Below are 21,542 nucleotides of genomic sequence, written 5' to 3' on the forward strand. Positions count from 1 at the left end.
AAAGCGGCGGGGAGGAACAAAGCAGCAGCTCTGGCTTTTATAAAAGAGGGGAAACAGGCAGATACAGACAGACAGTGATACTAAGAAAGAGAAATTCCAATTTGCATTGATGTAAAAATCATATATATCACCATGATACACACACACACACATACACACATGCTGTGGTTTATACACTTTTCCCTGTGCCCCTACTGGCAGTGGTGCGTGTTACACACACTGGTGCAGTGTGGTACACAGTATAGTCCTTTTGTGGGTTCAGTTCCCAGCTCCCCTATAGTCTGTCATGCTTTATATGATAGCACCAAACCAGGAAGTCAGGATCAGATCCACTGCTGAAGGAAAAACCTGCTGATAACCATAATAATCTCTTATTCAGAGACTTGTGTCCATGGAGAGCGAGCACTTGGTTGGTTCTCGGAGGTGTGTGTGTGTGTGTGTGTGTGTGTGTGCGCGATTAGTGACTAATTACACTTTGAATTTGGTGAAATGATGCAGTGATATGAATTCAGTCAGTCAGACAAACAGCCATTCAGCAGGCGAATGTATTGATTCATAAAATCCGCATCCCAACATATTCTCTCTCTCTCTCTCTCTCACACACACACACACACACACACACACACACACACACACACTGAGGCAGACTCCTCCTCCTCCCTCTCCTCCTCTCCTCCTCCTCCTCTCAGTCGCTCCTCTGACTCCAGGTCGGGACAGTATAACAGAACCTCCAGAGCAGGACAGGTGGTGGATGGAGGAGCGCAGTAGCAGCAGCAGCAGCAGTGGTTGCAGCAGCAGTCGCAGCAGCAGCAGCAGCAGCAGCAGTGGTTGCAGCAGTGGTTGCAGCAGCAGTTGCAGCAGCAGTCAGGCGCACCGACCGAAGCATGCTCCAGCGCAGCCATGACTTGCTCGGCGTCAGATAGCGAGAAGATCGTGATCAACTGCGGCGGGATCCGACACGAGACCTACCGGAGCACCCTGAAGACGCTGCCGGGCACGCGCCTCTCTTGGCTGACCGAGCCCGACGCCTACAGCAACTTCGACTACGACCCAAAGTGCGACGAGTTCTTCTTCGACCGCCACCCGGCCACCTTCGCCTTCATCCTCAACTACTACCGCACCGGGAAGCTCCACTGCCCCAACGATGTGTGCGGCCCGCTGTTCGAGGAGGAGCTCGCCTTCTGGGGCATCGACGAGACGGACGTGGAGGCGTGCTGCTGGATGAACTACCGGCAGCATCGCGACGCCGAGGAAGCGCTGGACAGCTTCGAGACCCCCGAGCCGGACGCGCCCGAGGATGACCCGGCGCTCACCGGCGGCGCGGACGGCGACCTGAAGCGGCTGTGCATGCAGGAGGACGGCCGCAGGGCGACGAAGTGGGAGGTGTGGCAGCCCTTCATGTGGGCGCTGTTCGAGGACCCCTACTCTTCCAAATACGCGCGGGTGAGTGGCCAGAGAGCGGTCCACTCCTTTCTTTTCTCTCCTTTCCTCTTCTCTTCTTACATTTGGCACCGTTTTTACGCGCGGTTGCGCGTAAAGTTCCCCGAGCTGCGCGCGGATGGAACGAAGGCGCTGAGGGCTGACTCGCTGTTCACTGCAGCGTGAGAAAGTCACATCTACGGTTTTGTGCGCATCGCTTTGCTCCTCTCCTCTTTTCTCCCTTTCATCTCTCCCCACTCGTGTCGTCTGTATGGAGACTCGCGCTCTCTTTCCCTCACAACAGCATCATCCATCTCCATGTGTGTGTGTCTTTTATCCACTTGTCTCCTTAATCAGCTCACATTCAGTGTAAATATCCCTTTTCTTCCTAATAATCCAAGTCATTTAAGGTGAAAATCCAAACACCTTCTCTCTATTTCATATAAAAAACCCATGCTGTGGGCTCATACGCTGCTTTTCCTCCAGTATCCATCAGGGTTAACTATGGTCTGTGCTTTATTATAAGTGTGCTGGTTTGATCCATTAACATCCATCGTCTGCACTGACTTTGCCAAAGGCGCAAAACCAAGCGCGCCCGCCGCTGTGGAGACCCAGCCTGGGACACGGAGGCTCAGGCTCGCTGAAAACAAGGGAAAATACAGCGGAACGTTCAATAAAATAGAATCAAATCAAATAGAAAGTGAGGTTTGTGAAGCGGTTATTCTCCTGCACCAAAGCCCATTGAGAAAATGAGTGTTTTTAGCTCAAGGTGACAAAGTTGCTGCTGCTGCTGCTGGTTTTCTTCTGCCGCATTTGTTAAGTTTCTATTGCTCAATTAAGTCTGAAAGGACCAACGACACCTGTGTTCAGTGATGTGAAAGCACTGGTTTTCTCAATGGACCTTGGTGCAGGAAGTGAGCAGCGAAGGGTGAGGATGCCGGAGTGGATCATGGCCCAGATACGTCACGGTTTGTGATATTGAAGTCTGGAAAATGCTCGTAGTTCCAGAAAAAAACGTCCTGATCAACATTCACGGACTTTCTTACATAAAACTGCTGAGGGAAAATATTGTAGGGACACAAGTTCAGCTCTGGTGATCCAGATGTTCCCCTCCAGAACAGAAGAGGACTCAGTGTAGAGGATTCAGTTGTAGGTTCAAGATGGAGGCAGAAGAAGAAGAAGCAGACGTGATGATGCAGAGGGGTTTCCAGGAGGTTCGCTGACACAGACTTTGTCCCATCAGCCACTCTCTCTCTCTCAGGATAATTGATCGCTCTCAGGTTCATTCAAAGTGGACGATCTGTCTCCAGTTAAACCCTCTCATGTCTTGAGGATCGTGGAGGTCCAACTTCTCACCATCTACTAATACTTTGGCGCCAACATTGAGGTCTTTTATTTTGAAAAATTCCAATTTCACGGCTCTCGTCACAGGTGAGGCCGAGTTCATTGGCTGTAGTAGAAGGTGACAGTGGATTGAAAAGTGGCAAAAATGAAGGGCATTTTCTATTCTTCAGCTATAGATATACATCATAATGTATTGTTACATGTGTGTTTTATATTATATATATTATTGGTTATTGCAGAATCGCGGGGTGATCGCTCATCGATCGCACCCTGCGATTTCCACCTCTATTGTGTCGTTCTTTGACTTTGTGCAGATGGTGATCGGATTTTTTGCTTGAAGAACTCATTCCATAATAAGAGGGAAGCACAATTTCTTTAATTTTCTTTAATATATGGCACTTTTCATGCAACTAGATGTTGTAGTAAATCATATCTCCAAAATCACAACCCTCACATCCCTCGGACGTGACCAGTTCAAACTAAAAGCGGCCTCTCCATGACTCAGAGAGGAAACAGAGTGATGTTAAACTGTCAGGACGCGCTGTCGTCAAAGCAGGTTGGATAAAAGTCACTAAAATTAGGGGGAAAAAATAAAAGCTGAAAAATGCAGAGGAAACTAAAAGACACTCTGTCTTCACTCGTCCTGATGCTGACCCTCTGTCTCCCACACGTGAACTCATGTTTTATTTCCTCAGTCGTCCACCTCTCTCCTGTGTTTCCTCAGGCCTTCCTCTGCTTAATTGTCTCCAAAAGAAAGAAAAAGAAAAGAAGAAAATCCATGGTGGTTTGTGGAGCCAGAGGCCGTTTTTGTCGCTTTGTGTCGAGGTTTTATTTTCTCTTGACTTAAGTCACTGTGGACGCTCACACTTTAGCGCAGAATGAGTGAAGTCAGGATTTGTTATTTCAGCTTCGAATTCAACTTCTCTGATCCATTGAGAAATGCGTCGTCGCGTGATTCGACGAGGAGGCAAATTCTGATCCAAATATCTGTATGTACATGTTTCATTGGATCAAATCAGCGTCATTCGAGAGGAAAAGACGCTGACTTTGTCGTCTAGTGCTCAACAGTCTGGAGAAACTATTATTGTCTACCTTTTCTGTGTGTTTCACAGCGCGTTTCAGGTTTTTAAGCAAATTGATCGATTCCATAATTACTTAATGAATCATTAACTATTTTGATTAATCGGTTTGAAGCTTTTTTCACGATTAAAACAAGATTTCTGATTGTTTTAGCTTCTTTTAGCTCCACATAAACAGAGAAATCATTCAAACTGAATCATATTTGGTTTGTGGAGAAAACATAGACATTCGAGAACATCGTCATTTCCAGGTTTGACAAACACTGATCAAACACACCAAACATAGATTCATCGACTACTGAAAGCAGCTCTAATTATTACCTTTTTCTGCACTGTCCTGAAATTTGTACCCATGCGCAAATATAGATGTGGTTTGCGTCCATTTCATAGTTTATTAAAGTCCCGATGGATCACACGCTGTCTGGTCGTAGCGTTGGAAACCTCTTGCACCAAAGTCCCATTTGAGAAAATCAGGATTTTTTTAAGCTCACGGTGACACAGAAGCTCCTCGTCTTTGTGTTCTTTCTGTTAATCCAAATAAACGAAGGATTTGAAGTCCACTTGTGCTCCAAGAACCAACATTTAGCCAAAGAACAGTTTGAAATAAGACAAATTAAAACTCTGAGACCCACTGCAGTCCGTAGACTGGTTGACAGAGAGTGATCACCTTTCTTTCTTCTTCTTCTTTGGAATTTAATCGGTGGGCGACACTGTGTTGCACTGATATGACGTCACACACACACTTTTTGTGTAGCCGACGCAGCGATCATCACATGGTGACCCACACACTGCTTGGTGGACACAAGGCTAATTTTGTTGGAACGCTGAACACAATCCCATAATTCTGACTGCAGCAAATGGAAAAACCAGTGTTTTTCAGTGTGGGTCAGTGGGGATGTTGGGCAGGTTTCACCTGTTCAAGCTCCTCACAGTGAGGTTCAAATGATGGAGACCATAAAACCTGGTTGTGACTGCAGGTGATGATGATGGTGGTGGTGTGTGAATCTGCAGTATCTCAGACACTCCTCTTTGCCGCAGCTGCATTTTAAACTCGTAAGGATGTGGACGTTCCATGAGGAAAAAAAAAAAAAAAAAAACCTTACTGCTTTATCATGCAGAAAACTGGACGAGTCAGAACATTAAATGGCAGCCAAATCAGCGATCGAAGAAGAACCGAAATGGGTGGTGGGGAGGGGGGGGAGACGAAAGAAGACAAATTGAGCATCTACTGTAGGTGGTGTAGTGTACGGCCAGTGATGGTGTGACAGTTTAGGTGACTTTGAAAATGTTGCAGTCAATAGTTTTGGTGCCAACACGGAGACAGAGATACTCTGGAAGCAGCAGCAGCAGCAGCAGCAGCAGCAGCAGCAGCAGCAGCAGCAGCAGCAGCAGCATTAGCATTAGCAGCATTAGCAGCAGCAGCAGCAGCAGCAGTCGTCAGCTGCACCAAAGTCCAGATCGCGGCGATGCCGCTGGGTCGTTGAAGATCAATCCGTGCGTTAAGTGTTGGAGTATTTACAGAGAGAGGATACCAAGCGTCCTCTCTTCCCTTCCTCGCTTCGTTCACTTGTCTCCTTCCCTTCCCTCCTCCCCCCCCCCCTTTTCCCGCAGATTCTCTTTTTTTTTTTTCTCCCCCCGTCGTCAGCGCTGACAGCTCGTGCTGCTTTATTACCACGATTTCAGAGCCCAGTGCTGGATTGCTTATTATCACTATTCAGTCCACCCCCCACCTCCTCCTCCTCCCTCCCTCCTCCACGTGTCCCCCCCTCCCTCCTTCCTCCTCCCTCCCCAACTCTCTGCTTGTGCTATAGCGTAACACTGCAGTCCCTGTAGTAGCTGACTGCGCTCTAGTCTGCTGCAGAGAAGGAGGGATGGAGAGAGAGAGGGAGAAAGAGGAGGGGGACGATCGGATGGGAGGTGCTATGATGTGTGTGTGTGTGGGGGGGGTTTAGTGTTGGGAATGTATTAAGAGTAAGAAGCAGTAGTAAAAGAAGAAGGTGAAGAACAGGATGGCGGCGGCAGCAGGGAATTAAGGGGGGAGGTTATTTTTTTGTCCCCCCCTTTTTTTTTTGTTGCTGCCCCTCTTTTCTTCTTCTTCCTCTTCTTCTTCCTCTTCCTCCTCTGCTGAGCTCAGCGGCGTTGGGATGCCCGTATCCGTTTATCGATCCGCTCGTACGTCTCAGCTCAGCCTCATTCAGGAGGACGTCTCAGCTTGAATGGTGTTCCTTTGTAAGCAAATCTGTCCCCCCCCCCCCCCCCCCCCAGCTCCTCCTCCTCCTCCCCCCCTCTCTTCACGCAGCATGGTGTAATGGTACTTCCCAATCTCATGCAGAGAAACACATTCCACCGCTGTACAAGCACACACTGAACGGGACTTTAATGTGCGACACTAGGAGACATTTGGGGGCCGCCCATGTTTTGTTACGGTCAGTAACGTTGCGATACAACGTAGCTAACGACGATTAGCACGTCCTGCTAGTATATTATAAGACAAATGTGATCCGGTCCTGATCAAAGGTGCCCGTGTGGATGTGAAGCCTCGAGATTCACAATTTTGGCCAGTGCCATGTTGAAGTTTAGCTATCAGAATCTGTCCAGGGACGAAAGATCAAAAATGCTAATGCTACTAATGTTTATTAATGAGCATTTCATTGTTAACTAAATCCATAAAATGAAACTGAAACGCGTGTGTTTTGAAAAACTGACCAAAAACTGTATCGACCTTGGTTGGAATCCATGTTGGCAGTCTCATAGACCTTTTGAAGTAGCACCCATTAGGATCCTGCAGAGGGAGCTTGTACAGTTTCCCACCATATATGGTGATATGATGGTGACTGTGCGCAAGAGGCACCTGAGTGACTTTGGCAGTGTACGTTAGCAAGCCGCTAGCTTTGGTGGCGACACGTCGGGAGCACAAAGAAATTCTCTGTAAGCCAGACTTGATCTGCGTCCGTTTGACAGACGTTTGTGTCTCTGCCAAATAATATCACAAATTGAAGTTGGGGCAGTTTGCGTTGATTATCACAGCTCTTGAAGTTAGAACCGGTTTAAAAGCTGTCGGAGCTTCCTCCTGTTGTCAGCGATTTTCAGCGTTTAATCCATCCTGCTCTACTGAGTGCTATATGAATGCTCCAATGCTAGCAACACTGTAAGTGACAATTTTGGGGATATTGGGGTGATTTTAAATTATTTCAGCCGGGTTCACCCGGCGTTAACAAATCCTGGTTCTACGCCAATACTTTTTTTTTCGTACGAAAAAGAGGCTAAAGCTAGCGTGTTCCTCCTTTCACAGTGTGTCACAGTGAAAGTGGTCACTGATATCATTTATGCAGTAGGTAGATTTTTTTTTTTTTTTTTTTTCCCTTTCCTTCCAACCTTGAGGACCGAGCCTGTGTGGTTAGACTGCAGCGTCACTGCAGGATCTCAACGACTCCTGCTGCTGCCACACACACACACACACTACATTAGGACAGCCGAAACCAAAACGTTATCCCTAACCTTGACCGTAATCGGTTAATGCTTAACCCCAACTTAACCCTAACTTAACCCTAACTTAACCTTAACTTAACCCTAACATTAACCTATAACGACATTTCGTATCTTAGCCCTAAACTTGACGAGTTTAGTTCCTGCCGCAGGATTTACTGGTTCTGCTCATCAGGACCAGGTTCTGGTCTCCATGAGGACTCACTGGTCCTGACAAGGTCAGTGTTGATGCCAGAGGAGGTTCCGACAGAGGCAGCAGATACGAGCGCGCGCACACACACACACACACACACACACACACACACGCACACGCACACATGCACACTTTGGCTGTTTTCAAAAATCCTCATCACCTCTCTCTCGTTCCCTCCCCCTCCCACTCTGGTGGTTTTGTTGCGCTATAGGCATTATATCCACCAGGGTGCCCCTTCCCCCTCTGTGGATAATGCTGCGACAGAGCTTTCGTTCTCTGTGTGTCACCCATTGCAGGAGAGAGAGAGAGAGAGAGAGAGAGAGAGGAGAGAGTACAAAGAGGGAAAGAGGGAGACCGTACTATATTTGATGACATGTCAAGAAATAAAGCGTTTAACCTCTGAGTGATCTACGCCGTCCTCTCTCGTCGTTGGGGGCCAGTAACAGTCATTGAGCGCACACACACACACACACACATGCACACACACACATGCGCACACACACACACACACACTTAGCTGCGCAAAAGCAGCTAATTCAGTGTCGAAAATATCATGTGCCGTAAGCCCCCCCCCCCCCCTCCCTTCCTCTCCCAGTCTTGATATATATACAGTAGCTGCCTCACACTCACACAGCAGATTACTGCAGAATGATCTGCTGCTGTGTGTGTGTGTGTGTGTGTGTGTGTGTGTGTGTGTGTGTGTGTGTGAGAGAAACGCAGCAGCTCGCTGTATTCACACACCTCAGCCTCCTCACTGTTTTCCAGTCTGCACTCTATGTCTTGTTAAATGGTCTATATTTATTCACATATGTCGCGATGATCACGCAGAGCTGCTTTACGTAGTCCGCGTCGTCCGCCGCGTCCGTTTCACTCACGCAAACTTTTCCCTCTACGAAGCGCCCCCTACAGTTTTACAGGAGTACAAACTCGGTCACAACTCTTCGTCTTCTCCTTCTTCCTCGCTTCCTCCGACAATTGTTGTTGTTGTTGTTGCTTCTTTTTCGTGATGAAAGTCTAAAAAGAACGCTATCACTGCCTTGGTCTTATAGGGGTGTGTGTTTGTGTGTGTGTGTTCTTGTACTTGCGGCCTACTGAGGACCAGAGAGGGTTTTTAACCAACAAAGTGAGGTCATATTTACGAAGTGAGGACATTTTGGCCGGTCCTCACTTTGTTTTCATTAAAATCACCGCCTTAGGTTGTAAACAGAGCTCCTCAATTTGGTACAAAAACACGTTTTCCAGTCCTGGTGTTTCACACACTTTTTGCTCTGGGGCGCCACCTGCTGACATGTGATGGTACTGCACCCAGTAGTTCTTTATAGATGTCATTCATGAAGTAGATATTTGTAATTGTGTTGATTTATAAAGTGGAAATGCTGGTCCTCACTTTGTCAGCAACCCGGTCCTCAGTATGCAGCAAGTACAAGAATGTGTGTGTGTGTGTGTGACCTCCTGATTCCGAGGACTCCAGGTCATTGCTGGTGTTCCCACTAACAGACAGTAGGGGGCAGTAGAGGCAGCCAATCAACAAAGGCTCTGAAGTTGTTAAATTAGCCGCGCGATGGCATCTCAGTGGTAGAGCGAGTCGTCTTGCAACTCGAAAGTTGTCGGTTTGATTCCCCGGCTCCGCTAGTCTACATGCTAATGTGTCCTTGCTACGTTGGTGCTGGGTGTGAAAGATGCATGATAGTATTGTATTCATTATTGCATTATTTTATAATTTTTTCTGTTATTTATAATATATATACATTCATATTTTATGTATATATATATATACATATATACATATATATATATATATGTATATATAATTATTATTATAAATTATACTGTCTTTATAAATAGTGGGGGATAAATGTCAGATAAGTGAAGATTGATTTTAGAAACCAGGTAATATCATGGTTTTAAATAATTGTATGGACATGTATGCATATAAACTTATGCCCATAATATATTGAACCATTGTCCAGGGACGCACGATATTGTCGGCACGATATCAGTATGGGTCGATATTGGACATTGGACAGCAAACACTAAATCGTGGGCTGCTAACTGCTTGATTTCTATGTTTATTTAGTTTTGTACAATAAAGAAAATGTACCAGATCTAAATCTGCTGCGATGTGAGTCTGAAAGTATAGTCTAAATGATTTGGGCAAAGGGTAAAATATTGGTTATTGGTTATCGGCCCAAACACTCCCGATATATCGGCATATCGAGCGTTGGCGGCAAAAAAAAAAAAAAGTCCAATCTCATGCATCACTGCCATTGTTATTGTATTGATGTTGAAGACAATAATATCACAACACATTTCTGCTGAGCCCACACACACACACACACACACACACACACACACACACACACACACACACACACACACACACACACACACACACACACACACACACACACACACACACATAGACCACACTAAAAATAGATCAAGTTCCGTCTCAAACTATTTTCGGGATTGTGCAGCATTTTTAATCAGTGGCACTTATTTATATTAACCTCAGTTATTTTGTTGACTGTAGTTTTAAACCTCAAACTGGAGAAAGTGTACATTTGCTTCAGGACTGTTTTGTGTTTGTGTCAGCAGGACGGTGTAATGGGGAGTGTGTGTGTGTGTGTGTGTGTGTGTGTGTGTGTGTGTGTGTTATGGTGATGGAGGAACATCACTCAGTCTAACAGTGTGGTTTACTGTTAATGTGTTTTTAATAGTTTTTGGACAACAGTGGAGCTGTAAGGCACCGGGGAATAACACGCAGCAGACTTTAAATACACTTCCACTCACTCTTGGTTGGTTTGTTGTTGATTTGTTGACAAAATAGGGAAAGTTGGTTTTATGAGTTTACCAGAAATAAATTGGCTCCAGCTCCCCCCTCACGACCCCTCAAAGGATAACCAGTATAAATAAATAATGGAGAGATGGATGGATGACTTAAGACCTCAGAGGAACCTCGTCACTCCTTTGTTTCTTTGATTCTTTGCGTTTTCCCCAAATTTAGATTTAGCCAAGTGATAGAAACTTCCCAAACTTCTGTGTCCATGCAAGTAGGTCTGCAACATGCAAGCTAAAAACAATCGATTCTCTCTGTGGACTTTGGTGCAGGAGAGTGATCCCTTAGAAATGGGACACCCCTTAAATGCAGATACGTCTTCAGACTGTAGGGGGCAGAATAACGCGAAAGCTGCGTCCAGTCTGTCGACTCCAAAAAAGAAGAAGAAGAACACATTTACGTCAGGATTATTTATTACGATCCGTTTGTCAGTCAAGTTATTAGGTTGTCAGTTAGTTATAAGATGATACTCATACAAATATTCAGCTGACAGTTACCACACACCACGACTTATTGAAAAGTAAACCATAGCAAACCATCGCTTGTCCGCACCGGCCGACTATTGACAAAAGATCGTAAAAATAAAAATAAATGTTACGCAACAATGACGTCAGTAATCCATAATATGGGCATAAACTAAGATAATACAATGGTTTTCATCATTTTTATATCTCTATTAACAAAGAAAATACTTCATTTGTGTCGCACTCGTTTCGCTGCTTTCGACGCCATCTTTCTTATGTGAAAACACGCAATGCATTCTGGGTAGCCCTTGCTCCCAAGGGTGGTCTCTGAAAATCTCAATATTGAGGGCGATACAGCCCTTAAACTTGGCCCTCAACTTAATTTTTCTGAGAATCAGGACAGCACTTGCACTAGAGGGAGCGTATTTTTGAGATTGAGGGTTAAGATAGGAATTGGAATTCACCCTGAGTGTCAGTCACTCATACATCCACAGTTGTCTGGTTTGTTGTTTTGAGGCATTTTTAGGAAATGATCCAAATGCTATTTTGATTTTTGATTTTTAAAAATGATCCACTTCCACTTCCTGGTGTTGAGGTGCTGCTCGACCTCCTCCAGGTGCTGGTGTCCAAGATAACAGAAGCTACTGTAGAGCTAAAAAAAATGAAGTGCTTTTCATGTACTGTTTTTTTTCCCCCCTGTGGTGATCTCCAATGCTGAAGTGGCTAATGTGGGTCACTGGCACTAAGAAGTGACACTGAAATGGAAGCAGAGCTGTAGGTGAAGAAGTGCTGAATCAAACATCGGGACGCAATTTTAATTTTTGGGGGAGCGAGAGTTGTTCTGCTGGCAAGTGTTTGTTGGCACTTTGTGATAGTGATGCCTTTAAGTGCTGGAGCAGTCTACAGTTTCCCCCCCCCGGAGGCTCCACATCCTTTTGGGAATTAAATCGCGCTTGTTAAAAGTTAGCCAGAATGAAACGTTTCAGCAGTGTCATCATCTCAAGTCTGACTGACTCACCTCGCATCAGTCTAATGAATCGCGGCTCGTCTTGTTTGAGGGTTAAAAAACCCTAAACCTCCAGGATCCTCCAGTGGCCCCCGGTTTCACCCTCAGGGTTAGCCTCAAGCTAGCTCAGCGATACACCGCTCAGCTGTTTTGGCCACATTTATCATCCTTGCTATTGTGCTTTTATTAGAAAATGGCCATTTCAGATAAAAACTTCGAATAATACAGTATATGAGGAAGTAGTAACAGGAAGTTGTAATTTGCTTAATTTCAAAGTATTTCCAACGACAAACAACAGCGGGGAAAAGTAAGAGCAAGAGTTTGTGGGTATAAGTGCATTATATCGTTTCTTCCTATCCAGACAAAAACTCAAATAAAAACATCTTTTTTTGACTCTAAACGTCCAGATTGTTATGAAATGGAAGAATGTGGATGCAGTTGTCGTCTAAAAACCTGTAAACTGCATTTTGAAAATGCTGCGGCTGCGTTTCTGTCTGTATCGGCACAAACGGAGACGTTTGGAAACAATTACTTTACCCACATTCTCTTCCTAATTGGTTATTGTACAACTGTGCTGTAAACAAAAAGCTCTGCTAGCGCTTACTCTACTTCCACTCTCACTTTACCTTTTTCCGTTCTCCGATCACAAATTCCTGCTCTCGGTTGTTCACCGTTGTTGTTTCTCGTTAGCGCGACTTCTTAAAGCAAAGCAAAGCAAACGCACATTCCTGATACCTCTTGGACGTCTTGAACGGCAACTCCATGCTCAAGACACAAGCTACGCTACGTATGTTTACCTTACCAGTAACCAATGTTAGCTTCCTTTAAGGCTCCGGTGCGTAAAATTCTCTCGCCTCCCTGAGAAATTCTGTGTATTTACCAAAACACTGAAGAGGCCTTAAAGTCCTTAAAGTGGACAAACATGGACTGAGCCACCATGGACCTGCTGGACTTTGTTGTTGGCCACCTAGTGGTTTTCTGTGAAACCTTTTGTTGTTAAGGCTTTATTTGCTTTATTGTTTGTATGTATTGAAACGTTCATTATTTCCCGCAGCATGTTAAAAATAGTAGCTATTTTGTTCGCTTGCTAGCATGCTAACTTAATTATGTTGTTAGCTTATCCGCATGTTAGCCACCATGTGCGCCATGTGTCAGTATGCTAGCCTTGGCGTTAACTTGCTATGTTAATGCACTTATGAGGTTTAGTTCATTTATTAAATATTTGCATTTAAACAATATTTTGCAGACTGCAAATCATGTTTATATTTTGAAATCATGTTTTTGCATGTTGCGCCACCTACCGCCGTCTACCAATCATTGCAGTCAGTAGAGTCTCAGCTGCCGAGCAACCACGGGTTGCAAGTTACATCAAAAAATGAAACCTTAGATACCTTAGTATTTTGAATTTGAATGTAGTAACTGTTTTTGGCCACATTCTTACATATGGCACCTTTAAGTTAGCAGTTTCACACTTGGCTATTTTATACTAACTGCCGAAACAACCGCGTGTTCCTTTGGAGAGCAATGGAGGGAGTGTTTAGCTTAACCGAATAGCTAAAGCAGCACAATAGGGGCAAACTCCTGGGGAGAAATGACCCTTGGGCATGTAGCATGTAGCTGTTCTGCAGAAGTGGAACACGTCATTAGGCTAGCTTTACACGACAACGATCTGAACACAAACCGCAAAAGTGGTCGTTGCGTTCCCACTTTTAATTTCGCGTTTAGACGAGCGTCTTTGGGTGGAAATCTGCGTGCACGCGGTGACGCAAAACTGTGTGAAATTTGATGTAGTATGCATGCCAGGTGGCTAGGTGGCGCTGTGAAGCACTGCCATACAACAACACCAGGAGCGCTGAAGCGTTGAAACTTCCTTCTACTTCTCTCTAGTAGCGCGAAGTAGCAGCTGAGGCAACTTGAATGTCCGACTGATGGATTATAATCCGACACGTTTGTTGTTGTTTGTCTGCACTGCACATGGATCTGACGTCAATGCGTACGGGAGGACAGGCAACGTGAGGACGCCACGGTGGAGCGTTTTTAAGATTTCCACTCTGGAGGGTGGGTTCATTTCTTTGCATTTTTAAGCCCCAAAAAAAGCTGTCGCCGTCTAAACAAAGGGCAGATCTGATCAAATATTAATATTATACAGGAGCGTTGTCGTGTAAAGCCAGCCTTAATGCCTATAGGTGATCTTGTACCACCCTCACCCCTCACCCCCCTCTGCTGCTCCCATCAAACTGCTGAACATCCAGGTTTCTTTTAGCGTGATAATCCATGTCTGAAACTTCTGCCTCGTACGGCATTTTCAGCCGTACTTCTTCAACATTTGTGACATAAAATAAACATAAAACACACACTCATTTGACAACGGCTTGAATGTAACATTCATTTACGTTGAAAAGTGACGCTCTCAGCTTTAAGCAACTCACTCAATGCTAATGCAAATGCAGTGGTCATAAAAACCAGTGGTCCTGAGCCAAAGACGGCCTGGAGAACACGAAACGGCGACGAGCCGCTTTGAGTAACAGAGCAGTGAGGTAAACCTCTGCTGTACAGAGGTTTATATATGTATATGTATATATATATATGTGTATATATGTATATATGTATGTATATGTATATATATATGTATATATGTATATGTATATATATCTATATATGTGTATATATGTATATGTATGTATATGTATATATGTATATGTATATATGTATATATATGTATATGTATATATACGTACATATATATATGTATATATGTATGTATATGTATGTATGTATATATGTATATGTATATATGTATATACATATACATATATACATATATATACATATATACATATGTATATGTATGTATATATACATATATACATATATATGTATATGTATGTATATATACATATATACATATACATATATATATATATACGTATATGTATGTATATATATGTATGTATATATACATATATACATATACATAAATATATATATGTATATGTATATCTACCATGCTCGTCATCATCGTCAGCCACCGCTGCTACGACGGCAGAAAAGACGTCCTTCTGAAATCTACACGACAGGCAAAAAAAAGCTACTGCATGTGTCAACACACACACACACACACACACACACACACACACACACACACACACACACACACACACACACACACACACACACACACACACACACACACACACACACACACACACACACACACACGTGTGACTGCGGTCAGTGTGACCTCATTTATTCGTGACAAACATGACATTTGAAGCTTTCTGAGAGAAGGTATTGACCCGAGGAAACCTTCACAGTCATTTGACCAAAGCGAGCGTTATTGCGTTGATGCTCGCTGCAGAGCCTGAGTGGACACGGCGAGAATTAAGAATTCAATTCAATTACATTACGTTATTGATCATTTTTTTTACTCTTTCAACTGTTTTGGTCACCTATACTATTTTTGTTTGTGTTTTCCATTAAAAGTCAGACTTTTATTCATCAAAAGAGTTGAGAAATGAATAGAAAAATATAGTTAAGACATTGAGAAGATTAGGAATAATGATTTTTAGACTTTCAGCTGTGCTAACATCATCGCACAAGGATTTTCAAGGGTTTTCTAATCATCCAATAGTCTTCTAACGCTATTAGCAAACACAATGTAGCATTAGAACAGTGGAAATGGGCCTCTATACACCTATGTACATATTCCATTAAAAACCAGACGTTTGCAGCGGGAATAGTCGTTTATCACATTAACAATGTATAGAGTGTATTTATGATTCATTTAATGTTATATTCATTGAAAAAAAAGTCCTTTTCCTACAAAAATAAGGACATTTCACTAAGGAAAGTGAGCCCAAACTTTTGAGCGGTAGCGTAATTATACAACCAGGCGGCTCCACATCTTCATCTTTCGCCATGTTTTCTGTCTATCGCTCTAACCTCGTTGTAGTTTTAAAACTTACCGCTGACCTCTCCCTTCACCTCCCTCGTCCTACATGCACATTAGTTCTGATGGAGCCTGATAACACACAGGCTGTAGAAGAACAGCCGACCACTGGGAACCAAACGCCCGTATTTTTCCAGTTTTCACCATTTGGAAAAAAGACTATGTCTATACTCGCGTGCGACCGCTCGCTCGCTCGGTTTCCTCTTTTCCTCTAGCGTTTTTTTTCATGCTTCTTTTTCACCAGCTCTGCCGTGACCATGATCATCTAAAACAAGGCTGTTCAACTTAAGGCCCGGGGGTCAGATCAGGCCCTTTCAGCAATTTGGACCGGCCCATTAACCCATAAATAATGAATGTATTATTAAAAAGCCAATAAAAATGTAGCTTCGCCTATTTCTGTCACTTTCTGGCACTTTGCGTCCCTTTTTGGCAAATACTAGTACAGCTGTAATTGTACGCAGCCTGTGTATGCACCATAATATTTTGCACTATGGGCCAACTGTAGCAATTGTACCTGCATATTATTGGTACTTTTACTTATATTTCTGCAAAAATAGCCTTTTGTGGCCATTGCACCTTAATGTTGTTTATATTGTTACCTCTTATTTTGTAAGAGCCAGTTGTGACTCTTATACCCAGATGTTGGTGATACTGTAACTGTGACCTTTTTGCACTATACGCAAATTATATTGTACCTGAATGTTGGTGGTTTTGTTACTTACCTTTTTAGCACAAAACTAGCAGCCATTTCATTAAATAAGTGCCTAAATATTTGAAAACATTCTATTTATATCCGTTTACTGTACATGCAACACAAAATAGTAGTGGCACTGGATGGACAGCCTTCCGAAAAGCTGGCTAGTTAAATGGCCTTGATATAAAATAACGCTATCGTTTCCCCACTAACAGACAGCAGGGGGAGTGGATCATAAGTCATATGTTCCCCTACAATAAGACATTTATCCATCACAGTGACTCTGGAGCTGTTAAATTAGGGCAGAAATCGCTTCAAAAATCAACTATCATTGCCGTAAATCTGTCATTTTTAGATCTTTGTCATTGTCTTGAGTTTTTGTCCCTGAATCTGATCCCAACGTGATGCAGCCACATCCTCCAAAGCTAAGCTAATGTTACCTCTGTGCTATTACCTGATATGTAATACACAGCTCAAGTATTGCATTCAGCTGTGAACGTGATTTTTTTTTTTTTTTTTTTTTAAAGGTCCGTCGGTTTTTCTTCACGTTGGTTTTAGCTCAGCATTTGAAACAACAAGACGAATAATGATGGACTGACACAGTTGGCACCGACTCCCTTGGTAAAGGAGAGCGAGAGCCTCGTTCTTGTTGTTTTTTTATATTCAGATACAAAAACGTGTGTCGTTTGCGAAGATTCTTATCGTGTTGCCAGGAGAAGCCGAGTAAGCTGAATTTGATTGGTGTGATCTCAGGATTGCCCAAAACAATTCCTCCTCTGGGGGAAGAAGAAGAAGAAGAAGAAGAAGAAGAAGAAGAAGAAGAAGTGCTACAGTTTGAGAGCAGTCATAAAAAATCAGGATTGTGCACTGTGGCTACATGAATATGGAGCCTTGCATGCACACACGCACACACACACACACGCGCGCGCACACACACACACACACACACACACACACACACACACACACACACACACACACACACACACACACACACACACACACACACACACACACACACACACACTCTCTGCAGCCAAGAAGCCATTAGAGGTTCCCTTTCTCACGCCCGTCAAACCTCCTCGGCTTCTTTTGTTCCCCTCTAAATATAGCTGTATTTTTCTATGTGACGTTTTAACGCACGCACGCACGCACGCACGCACGCACGCACGCACGCACGCACGCACGCACGCACGCACGCACGCACACACACACACACTCACACTCGTCCCTCCAGTGGAGTGGTGGTGTTACAGCGGCTCTGAAATGCCCTTATGGAAACGAGCCCTTGGTGCAGTCCCTCACACAGACACACACACACACACACACACACACACACACACACACACACACACACACACACACACACACACACACACACACACACACACACACACACACACACACACACACACACACACACAGACAAACACACAGAGTCTCACACACACACTCATCAGCTCTTCACCCTGCGGCAGTGTTCATGGTTGCGCTCAGTGGGGGGCGCTGTAGCAAAACAGCAGGCCCTCAGGAGCTGCCAGAGTTTTCAGCGACACTTTAAAGGGACCTGTGTCGTCTCACATTTATATATAATAATAATATATACATGCATATATATACGTATATATGTGTATATATATATATACACATATATTGTATATATATATATATATATATATGTGTATACAGAGTAATGGATTTCAATAACGCTTTTCAGTACAAACATGAATATAAAGCTGAGTTGCAGTCAGAAATGACAGGTTTATTCCACATGCACAGGTCAGGTGATCATGCATGATTTGACGTTGGTTTCCTCCGGTGATAAAAATCTTATCGACTTTGGGCTAATTTACGTCCCTGTGTGACCTTTGATGTTTTTACTGTGTCTTACGCAGAGGCCACAGTGGTGGTTGCTGCTCTGCTGCCTTTCTAACTATGGCTCTATATGTCATTTATTTCACCAACAAAGACAAAGCGCTGCAGAATTCAGAGCCTTTATTTTGAAAAAAAAAAAAGTTACTATTTGTCCAATAATATTGAATAGTTTAGATTAGAAGAAAATGATGTTTTGACCTGGTGTTTCTGCTGCAGAGTGTTTTAATCCAGTGTGTAATCTGAAAGTGTGTTTATTGGCAGTTTCCTAGTCTCAGAATTAAGCCGTTTATACGTTTGCTTTAGCCTGTAGGTCCTCGCTTTACGGAGGCCGCCATCTTGTTTCTGTAACAGCCCGACAGTGAAGAAGCAGAACCTCTGCAGTTTCACCGCGTGTTGTCACTAATTTGTATGAATTAGCTGTAAAACCTAAAAGCTAATTTCCCCCCAAAAATAATAACATTTCTAACATGCTTCTGTACATTTACTATATTCCTGCAAATATTTCACAATAAAAGCCTTGCATGGGTTTCAAAAGAAAACTTTTACGTTGGTATACACTTAATAGGTCATTTTCTAACCTGATAACATCCATATTCTGTGTGTGTGTGTGTGTGTGTGTGAATGAAAAAGCAAGATGTTCCATAACCCAGATTCTCTGCTGCTCACACATTCAGTTTTTTTGGCCCAGGGCTTTAAGTTCAGCTTCAACTCCAGGAGCTTTTTAAAAAAAAAAAAAAAAGGTTTAATGAGGCAGCTGCATATTTAAAGCTTTACTCAAAGTGCTGTGTTCTCACTTCAACAAAATCACCATACTGCAAATATACATATACATATACAATACACACATACATACGACTAGAGGCTTGTTTTTCCCCAGTAATTGAAGCTGCTCTCAGACTCTTTCATTTGTTGAAATTGTCCTCTATAGTCACATGTCCAGAAAATCCTGCTGCTGTTGACACATTTGACCGATACGACCTATAAAGCTGCATTATTCTGTGTTGTGTAAATGGGAAACTATGGAACTGTGGACACTATTTTTCCATATAATACCAAAAATAACCAGATAATCAGATAATTCTTCTGCAAACATAGATATTCTGTCTCTTAAGTGAAGTCTGAATGAGTAAAAGGCGCTTGTTGTTGATCAGCGTTAGGGATGTGACTCTTTGGGTGACTCGCGATTGGATTTGAAAATCAATTCTCGATTCAACCAATTCGATTCTTGCGATTCTCGATTCAAAATAGTGTGTTAAGGCAAATTGTGGCATCATAACAATACAGTTTGTATAAGATAATATGATAATGTGATCACACAAAGGCCAAACTTAAGACAAACGTTAACATTTATTCATTCAAAACAAATAAAAACTTAGTTACTGTACAAAGAAATAACTTGCATAAATAAAAGCTTAGGCTAGCTGCCCTTTTCTCCCAGAAGTTACAAAAATACACTGACTAACCCACAAACTAGTGTTTTGTGTGGTTTTTCAAAATAGAATCTTTAAAAACGTTCTATTTTTTTTTTTTTAAATCTATCTTTGAAGTTTTTGAATCGTGGATGATTAGAATTGCGATTCCTATGTGAATCGATTTTTCCCCCATCCCTAATTCCAATGGTACATTGTGTTTGCTAACGGCATTAGAAGATATTGGATCTTCTCAATGTCTTGACTATATTTTCTATTAATTTTGCAACTCTTTTTAAGAATAAAAGTCTGACTTTTAATGGAAAACACAACAAAAATTGTATAGGTGAGCCCAAACTAAATTAAACTAAACTGTAATGTTGAATTCTGCTTTGCAAGAAACAGTGTTTTCTCCCACATTATTATGCAGAATTAAGTAAGTGCAAGTGTATTTATGTAGCGTCGTTCATACAGAGGTAGAAAACACATGAAGGATTTGATGAAACAGTAAATTGAACCATTTAAGAACAATAAAAGCACCGCAGGCAAAAAATAGCTGCAGAATCTTTGGGAAACCTGCAGTAAACAACAACAGCAACAACGACAACAACTGCTTAGTTAGTTGTGACCCTGGGAACGCTGAGTAAACCTGTGTTCGCTGTGTTCATACATAAACCAGTAACTCTGGGATCTGCTGCTTTCACTGCCCTGTGGACCAATAACTGTCCAGTGAATAAAAAGGCATAAGACACCAAGAGGGAGAATCTCTGTTTGAGTCCTTTTTAACTGCAGAGTCTGCTGTTTTCTCTCATCCTGAACGCACACACACACACACACACACATGGATCATAAACCCCTCTGCATTGATAATGTGATGATATCCATGAAGCCTCGCTCTGTGTGTGTGTGTGTGTGTGTGTGTGTGTGTGTGTCATGTCCAGCATTGATTGATTTTTGTGTGTTTGTGTTTATCCTGCGAGACGATGAGGAGCGAGCGAACAAATGGAGAATCTCTGAGTGACATCAGCGTGATGATGATGATGGTGATGGTGATGGTGATGATGATGATGCGGCAGCGAGCGCTCTCGCTTTTTAGAGAAACAGAGCGACAGAGCAGAGGACGAGAGGGAGGTGAAGGGAAGGAAGGAAGGAAGGATTTATTTTACGGGATTAGCATCAGTCGGGAATTCTGCAGTGAGGGGGGAAGGGGGGGCGGGGGTTGGGGGGGGGGGGGGTTTGGGTAGATGAAGAGAATCCGTCCTCTTTTCACGACGTCTGTTTTCGCTGTTTTCCATTTACCCTCTCCATTCTCTCCTGATATCTGCTGCCGTTTGCCTCCACCTGCTCTCGTGTTTGCGCTCGAGTAATAATATGCTGACAAATCTCTGCATCTGCAGGTGTGTGTGTGTGCATGTGTGTGTGTGTGTTATTTGATGATGATGGAGAAGATGAAATGCAGTCGACCGCAGCTCGACAAACACGCGCACAATCAGACGTGTACGCCGTATGTTTGTGTTTGCCTGTGAGGACCAAAAACTGTACTTTTAAGGGCTTTTTTATGGGCGGTTAGGGCTTAATTTTAGGGTTAGGACTGAGAATTAGGTCGACCAAAGCAAGTTAAAAACACTACAAATACATTCGTTGACATATAGGTTGCCTATGGAAGCTCAAAAACACAACACAACACAACAATAATGTGTGTATAGGGGAGTGATGCTTTTCTGTTGCCCAATCAGAATCCTACTGTCGGTCCATCTTCAACGGTTGGGGTAAAATCAGTCGACG

The 21,542-nt window shown here is 43.2% G+C and overlaps 1 protein-coding gene across 3 annotated transcripts in view; it reads left to right on the forward strand.

The window, feature by feature from the left end:
• Nucleotides 1–888: 888 nt before the first annotated feature.
• The window catches only part of LOC310933004 (voltage-gated potassium channel KCNC1-like), a gene marked incomplete at both ends in the record, with an annotated part of 85,013 nt that continues 64,359 nt past the window's right edge, over nt 889–21,542 (forward strand). For 2 of the 3 annotated variants that reach the window (XM_083896427.1, XM_083896426.1), the window contains one exon: nt 901–1,443. In XM_083896427.1, coding sequence (XP_083752553.1) covers nt 901–1,443 — 543 coding nt within the window. Of the gene's footprint in view, nt 1,444–21,542 lie in introns of all 3 variants that reach the window. The other variant, XM_083896428.1, reaches the window with a different exon arrangement.

This window comes from Microchirus variegatus (genome assembly GCF_963457635.1).
Source record: "Microchirus variegatus genome assembly, chromosome: 10".
NCBI classification, from domain to species: domain Eukaryota; kingdom Metazoa; phylum Chordata; class Actinopteri; order Pleuronectiformes; family Soleidae; genus Microchirus; species Microchirus variegatus.